The 8274-nt window shown below is 40.4% G+C and overlaps 1 protein-coding gene across 1 annotated transcript in view; it reads left to right on the plus strand.

Annotated features, from left to right (window-relative positions):
* The first annotated feature begins 5684 nt into the window (after positions 1–5684).
* Positions 5685–8274, plus strand: part of LOC148005656 (uncharacterized) — a 49947-nt gene continuing 47357 nt past the window's right edge. The window contains exons 1-2 of the mRNA XM_087551474.1: positions 5685–6019; positions 6852–7015. Of these exons, the coding sequence (XP_087407600.1) occupies positions 5950–6019; positions 6852–7015 (234 nt within the window). The 5' untranslated portion in view covers positions 5685–5949. The remainder of the gene's footprint in view (positions 6020–6851; positions 7016–8274) is intronic.

Raw genomic sequence — 8274 nt, forward strand, 5'->3', positions numbered from 1 at the left:
AATTTTCTGAGGAACCTCCAGACTGATTTCCAGAATGGTTGTACCAGTCTTCAATCCCACCAACAATGGAGGAGTGTTCCTCTTTCTCCACATCCTCGACAGCATTTGCTGTCACCTGAGTTTTTGCTCTTAGCCATTCTCACTGGTGTGAGGTGAAATCTCAGGGTTGTTTTGATTTGCATTTCCCTTATGACTAAAGATGTTGAACATTTCTTTAGGTGTTTCTCAGCCACTCGGCATTCCTCAGCTGTGAATTGTTTGTTTAGCTCTGAACCCCATTTTTAATAGGGTTATTTGTCTCCCTGCAGTCTAACTTCTTGAGTTCTTTGTATATTTTGGATATAAGGCCTCTATCTGTTGTAGGATTGGTAAAGATCTTTTCCCAATCTGTTGGTTGCTGTTTTGTCCTAACCACAGTGTCCTTTGCCTTACAGAAGCTTTGCAGTTTTATGAGATCCCGTTTGTCGATTCTTGATCTTAGAGCGTAAGCCATTGGTGTTTTGTTCAGGAAATTTTTTCCAGTGCCCATGTGTTCGAGATGCTGCCCTAGTTTTTCTTCTATTAGTTTGAGTGTATCTGGTTTGATGTGGAGGTCCTTGATCCACTTGGACTTAAGCTTTGTACAGGGTGATAAGCATGGATCGATCTGCATTCTTCTACATGTTGACCTCCAGTTGGACCAGCACCATTTTCTGAAAATGCTATCTTTTTTCCATTTGATGATTTTGGCTCCTTTGTCAAAAATCAAGTGCCCTTCTTAAAAAGGGGGAAATCATGCAAGATAACTTTTCACTCTTAATATCTATACCCCAAACCCTAGGGTACCCATATTTGTAAAGGTAAAGATACTTTAGCATAAGTCATACATTAATCCTCACACATTTTTAGTGGAAGACTAAGTTCCCCACTGTCACCAATAAACAGGTCATCCAGACAAAAAGTAAACAGAGAAATACTGGAGTTAACAGATGTTATGAACCAGATGGACCTAACAAATATCACAGAACGTTTCACCCAAACACGAAAGAATATAGTTTCTTTTCAGCACCTCATAGAATGTTCTTCAAAATTGACCACACACTCCATTACAAAGCAATTCTTAACAGATACAAGTAAATTGAAATAACCCCCTGCATCCTACAAGACTACCATAGATTAAAGCTAGATTCCAACAATAGAAACAACAGAAAGCTTAGAAACTTATGGAAACTGAACAACTCTTTACAGAATAATTGCTAGGTTAGAGCAGAAATAAATAAATCAAATACCCCCTAGAATTTAATGTGAATGAATTACAATACACCCAAACTTAAGGGACACAGTGAAAATGGTGCTGAGAAGAAAGTTTATAGCATAAAGTACCTCCATTAAGGAAATGGAGAGATCTTATATGAACAACCTAACAGCACTGTAAAGAGAAACAGGAAGTTTCTTACTCCTAATGCATGTGTTGGTAAATTCCAAACCCATGGAAACACAAAACCCTAACAGGGATATATATATATATAATAGTTATAGAAGATATAGAAGATATATATATATATATATATATATATAATAGTTATAGAAGAAGAGGATATGGATTCGATAGGTTGGGGAGTACTTTGGAGGAGCTGGAGTGGCAACCAGAGGGCTGGAATTGGTTTAAAAAGTGCATTTGCAGATACAATCCTCACAAAAATTGGCAAAAAAAAATGGTGAGTACTGAAAGGAAAGGAAGAGAAAATGGAGATGTGCTAAAAATTATCACTACAGTAATGCTGCTTATATTAAAAATCAATAAAGTTAGTGAATTCCAGCTTTACTAACCAAGTTAAAAAAAGAAAAATGTATAAATATAAAATTATATATTTTGTGTTTAAGAATTATTATTAATTGATAATTGATAATAACATTATTATTTTATGATACTAATAGGGCTTGAGCTAGCACTTTTGGAGTGGTTGGCCAAGAGTTCTACTACATACCAGTACTCCCAGGCTCCCCCAACACACACACATTTTTATTGACTTTTATTTGGAGATAAGGTCTTGCTAATTCCAAATTCCTTCTGCTTTCTTAAGATAGAGTCTCACTATATTTCTTTTATTCTACATACCAGGCTGGCTCCACACTTGTAGAATACTGCTCACTATACTTCCCAAATGCTTGGGCTGGCCTTTTACTCACTATATCATGCAGGTAGGTCTTGAATTCACTAGCCTCCTGTTTCATGCTCTTGAGTAGCTATGATTTCCAGTTGCCCTACTAAGCCTGGCTAGATCTTGCAGAAGAAAGACTCTCTTCATTTAGCCTTACATAGACTGCAAAGAGCAATTCAACTCGGGCCCAAGTGACTTCACATGTGCAGTGTACTACTTCAACAGATAATGCTTGTGTAGCAAGACCCATCTCTGCCCATTTAATAAAGTCAGGCTTAACTTAGGAAAACTAAAGATGACAAAGACATGAAAACCCCTAACCAAGCACAGTCTGCAGTGCATAAAAAGGAAAATAAATCTTTAATACAGGGAGTTTTACTCAGAAGTATAAAGTTAAATATTTAGAAATCAACTGAGGCGATTGACCATATTAACAGAGTAAAGATGAACATGTACACAAATTCATCTGATGCACTTCTAATCACCCTGGATACTATTTGTGGTGGATTGAATATGTTTGGCCCCTATAGAGTGAATGCTTGGCCCATAAAGAATGCACTATTAGGAGATGTTGCCTTGTTTGAATAGCCATGGCCTTATTAAGGAAGTGCACCATTGAGGGTATAGGCTTTGAGAAATCTTATGCTCAGGTTCTGCCCAATGTCAAATCAGAGTTTCCTCATGGCTATCTCTAGAATATTCTCTACCTGGCTGCCTGATGATCAAGATGTAGAACTCTCAGCTCCTCCAGCAATGTGTCTGTTGCAAGCTGTTGTGCTTCTGGCTATGTGATAATGGACTAAACTTTGAAACTGTTAGCGAGTTTAAAGGAAATGTTTGCCTTTATAAGACTTGCCTTGGTCATGGTGTCTCTTAAGCAATAAAACCTTAACTAAGATATCGTTATATACCTCCTGGGATTCAGATGTGTGACAGAGGGCTGAGGTGCATATTTAAGATACTAAATGGGACGTGGTGTCCAGGTTTTCCTAACATCCCTCAGTCCCTATCTGGACTAACCCACCCTCTACCCTTAACTTTTCAGCTCATAAGCTGGGCTTCCTTCCCCTAAGGCTCTTTCCTATATAATCCTGATATTTTATATGTGTGCTCTATGTATTCATAGTACTTGTGGGGTCAGAAGAGAGCCTTGGAACCCCTGTAACTGGAGTTATGAGTGGTTGTGAATCACCAAGTGTTGCTAGGAGCTAAACCCAGGTTCTTTGCAGAAAGAGTAAGCTCTAATGGCCAAACCATCTCTTCAGTCCAATTCCTGTTTTATAAGAGTATGTTTTATAACCTGTGTCTCTACTTAAAATGCAGTGCAAATATATTTTATGTCATTTATATTTTGTTGAATACTTTAAAAAGTCTTTGTAGTATCCTTCTGCATGGTTGTTCTATGATAATTTTAAGCCATCTTTTCTATTTCTCTTCTTTTTCCTGATTTATTTTGCTATTTTTAACAACAAGACTAATAACAAAACCACTACCTTATTAACTTACATACTTTTTGAGGATGACTTATTATTATTTTTTTGTTTTGATTTTTGTTTTTGTTTTTGAGATCAGATTTCTCCATATTGCCCTGGCTGTCCTGGAACTCACTCTGTAGACTGGCCTTGAACTCAGAGACCTGCCTACTTCTGCCTCATGAGAGCTGGGATTAAAAGTGTGTGCTACCACTACTCGACTAAGGATGACACATTCTAAATGGTGAAATTAGTTAAAAATATCTAATTTTATATGTGACAAAATATCTGTGTATATGATGCACTCTCTGCTCTTAGGCGTTTGTATGATCAGGTTGTCAGTGGTTTTGCAGATGTTCAGAAGGAAAATATGAATTGTTTTAATTGAACCTTTGCCCTCCAACCTCAATCTTTATTCATAGAAAACATTTCTACTTAGAAAAAGAAAGCAGAGTTACAGACTGATCTAGTTTTCAATTTTCACAATTTAAGCTATACTTTTTCTAAACTTCTACAAACTATCTCAGGAAAGGAATGAGTTTCTGAGAGTATAATACTAGATATAAGTTCTTTGGTTGCTCCAACCATCCTCATTTACCAGTCTACATTAGGGGATTAAATATGCTAAGTAATAGGAAAATACAGCTTTAATTCTACCAATGATGATCCAGAGTTTTTGTCCTGGGCAGGAATTTCTGTACTTAATATCTTTTTAAGAAAACTTATGTGTTGGAAGCTTCATCTCAGCTGGTGTACGCTGCCTGGTTGGTGTTCCAGTGCCTGAGAGATCTCGGGGGTCCAGGTTAATTGAGATTGGTGGTGCTCCTACAGGGTTGCTCTCCTCCTCAACTTCTTCTAGCTTTTCCCTAATTCAAACAAGAGGGGTCAACAGCTTCTGTCCATTGGTTGGGGGCACACTGCTGCATCTAACTCCTTCAGCTGCTTGTTGGGTCTTTTGGAGGGCAGTCATGATAGGACCCTTTTATTGTGAGTGCTCCATAACCTCAGTAATGGTGTCAGGTCTTGGGGCCTCCTCTTGATCTGGATTCCAGTTTGGGCCTACAACACATATACAGCAGAGGATTCCCGGGTCTGGAGAAGATGCACCTAACTCTCAAGAGACTGGAGGCCCTAGGGAGTTTAGAGGTCTGGTGGGGTTGGTTAGGATATGGACATCCTTGTAGAGAAACGAGGGGGATAGGTAGGAGGGAAGGAGGTATGGAATGTGGAACTGTCAGGAGTGGATAGACTGGGAGGGGAATAAAATCTGGAGTGTAAAAATAAATAATGAAAGAAAAAAGGAAAAAATAAAATAACAAGTGAAAACTGATGGGTTTTCCCTTCCCATTCCATGAGTGTAATGCTTTTATCATTAATAGGATATTCGTTTTCAGTCAAGTACAGACAATTTCTGCAATGCCCTAGCTGTAAGAGAAACAGAGATGACTCAAATAAAACTTAAACGAGTTCTTTCCATCCTGTTTCCAATAAATAAAACTGTTGTAAATGCTGAATAGCTAACGCTTTCTAACCCTTCACAAGGCAGATCACGATTAAGGGGACCTTTTTCTTCTCTGTGTTTGTAGACAATTCCTATTGAGATTGATAGGAGTACAATCAATTTAAAGAACGAGATTGCCTTCTTTTAAAAGATGCTTTTGTAGATAAGTCCTTCCTTAGGCAGCAACAAGTAATCTGAAGCTTATGACTGGGCAGAGGGCTCTCTTCACCCTCAGAAGCTCAGCCAAGCAGATGGCAGGTCACAAGGAAATCTATCAGTTCAGTCCTTACATGTAATAGGTTTATGTTTACCTTCACAATCTTTACCAGCTTTTAATCCCATTTGAAAGACATATAGGCACAGAGAAATGCTCACTTCTAAAATCCATGATTACTGTTAAGTTTCATACCAGGGACAAATGGCTAAGGTGCTGTGGTAGTTTGAATATGATCTGCCCATGGGAAATCGAACTGTCAGGTGTGGCCTTGTAGGATTACTTGTGGTCTGGATGGAGGATACATGTCACTGTGTAGGCCAGTTTTGAGAGTTTATAGTACTCAAAGTTTGCTCAGTGTGGGATAAACAGGATGCCTTTTGCTGCCTTTGGATCAAGATGTAGAATTCTCAGCTCCTTCTCCAGCACCATAGCTGCCTTGATGCTGCCATGCTTCTGACCATGATAATGGACTGAACTTCTTTTTTTTTTTTCTTTTTTTTCGGAGCTGGGGTCCGAACCCAGGGCCTTGCACTTGCTAGGCAAGTGCTCTACCACTGAGCTAAATCCCCAACCCTGGACTGAACTTCTAAAACTGTTAGCCAGTCTCAAGTCAAGTAAATGTCCTTTATAAGAGTTGCAGTGGCCATGGAGTCGCTTCACTTAACGAATGAAACCCGAACTAAGACAGGTACCTGTTTAATATTTCAAAGCAGAACTGGACACCAGATTCTCTTTGTATTTCTTAATCCTCTCCTGGGTAGCATGCCTTCCTTCTATCACAAACTTCTCCAGCCCAGATGGCTGGGTTGCTTTTCCCACTATAATTCAACCATTTTGGTTACATGGTCCCTTTTGTCTGCGTTTCTTTGTGTGTGTGTGGGTGGGGGGGGGGTCCTGGTTGCTGCACTTGGTCTCCTTTTGCCTTTTCTTTTCCCTTCCCATTTGGCTCACACACACACACACACACACACACACACACACACACACACACACACACACACACACACACACGCACACACAAAACAACTCAGTCTGCTCATTTCCACATTGGATTCTCTCAGATGACTCTTCCTGTAGCTGTCTATGCTCTTCCACATATCTTTAATAAACTCTTCTCCACCTAAAAGCAGCCATCTTCCTTTCCTTTCTTTTCCATTTTGTTGGGCCCTACCTTGGTGTTTCCCTCCCACCTCGCTGAGCCTCTTAGCCTGCTATAGCAAGAAATTGTTTCCACCCTTGGGAGCTGCTCTTAGCCCCTGATTTGGGGCTGGGATTTTCCATGGCACCCTTCCTCCCCAATGAGCCTTCCTGCTTGTTGTTGTTAAGAAGTTGTTTATGCCCCTGATTGGGCCAGAACTTTCACCACACAGACTTTTCCTGTTTTCCTGGTTGGGGATTTTCACCTGCCTTCTTGTTTTCCTCGGCTTTTGCCTGGGGTATGTAAGGAGATCTCAGTAAAGCCTTGGTGGCACTTGCTGAAAACGGGTGACCCGTGTACGTGTTTTCTTTCAATCCTGCAGAGCTATGCCCGATACTCACACACTGGCGGCGCAGGCGTCGACATCTGGAGGTCCCACCGAGATTGGGAAAGAGAGGACAAACTGACGGGATCGTTCCAAAAGGCCGGCCAGCAAGGAAGCAGAACTTATTGGGGACAAGCGGCGACCCTAGGGCAAAACTGGAAGTAAGTAGTGCTACAAAGGTTTTGTCTTAGCAATGGGAACTACAAGTTCCTCGTTATTGATCGTAGATAAGCTTGTAAGTTTACTCAAACAACAAGGTAATAGTGTAAGTCTCTCTGAGAGAATCTTCCCTCAGGAGGGAGATCCTCGAGCCCAGTGACCAGTCCGAGTCCACAGGCTGCAATCTGCAAGAGGATTTTTATTGATCAGGATACACAGGTATCTGTGGGCGTCCCAGTCAATTCGGAAGACTGGCGCGCCTAGCAGAACCAGGGACGGGTTTTTATAGGGCATTGGGGAGCAGAAGCAGGCTTACAGAAGCAGATGCATGGTTACAGGGATGTGATTGGTGGAGTAAATGAGGCATACGTGTATGTTACCTATTTTGGCTATAATCATAACAGTGAGTTAGCAAAAAGTACATGGTGGTCAGGGCTTCTGGGGGGTCAGGGACTTTTTCTTTTTCCTGCCAGGTGGCCCATGGAGCAGTGCCCATAATTTAGTCTGGTTTCTGCATTTTGTTTTCTTTTCTGGTCTGTTTCGTCTAAATGATGGGTCAGCTTGTCCCACATATCTAAAAACTTACTTTTTACTTTTATAGTTGAGGGCCTTGGGCTTGTACAATTCCCTTTCTAGGAGGGGGTCTTTCATTCCCCCATTTTCTTTTTGTCTTTGAGTGGAATCTTCCACTCAACTTGGTTAAGGTACCTCTGTTTTTTGTTGTTTCACCATCTGATACTGTTGTCTCAGCACAAAAGTTTGAATGACTGAAAGTCTGTATCTCTTATTATTCCTGTCTGATCTGCATAGAAACAACGTTCTTCTTTTAGTGTAGCACACAGACTCCTTCTTTAAGGAATATCAGGTCTAATCTTCTATTTTGAAGGACTACCTCTGAGAGGGAGGTTAGGTGTTCTTGGAGGTCAGCTAAAAAGTCTTTAGGATTCCAATCTGAACACTATCTAAACCTATACACCAAGGTCATGAGTATCTTAGAACTTTTAAACTTATGGTCCCTGAGGTACAGTCCCAAGAAGTGTTAGGAGTACTAACATATGCAATGTTACATCATTTGCAATAAAAATCAAGCCTATCCCTACACCTATTCCGAGGGAACTGAGAGCAAACATGATTTTCTTGTTTCTAAAGCACACTCCTCAAGTGAGCATTATAGCAACCTCCCAGTCATGTCTCTGATATATCCACTTATCTGATGTGTAAGTCTAGGGAGCTTTTTGAAGATCTGCGTGTCCCTCTAGGT

Source organism: Rattus norvegicus, chromosome 5 (genome assembly GCF_021556685.1).
Source record: "Rattus norvegicus strain SHRSP/BbbUtx chromosome 5, alternate assembly SHRSP_T2T, whole genome shotgun sequence".
NCBI classification, from domain to species: Eukaryota; Metazoa; Chordata; class Mammalia; order Rodentia; family Muridae; genus Rattus; species Rattus norvegicus.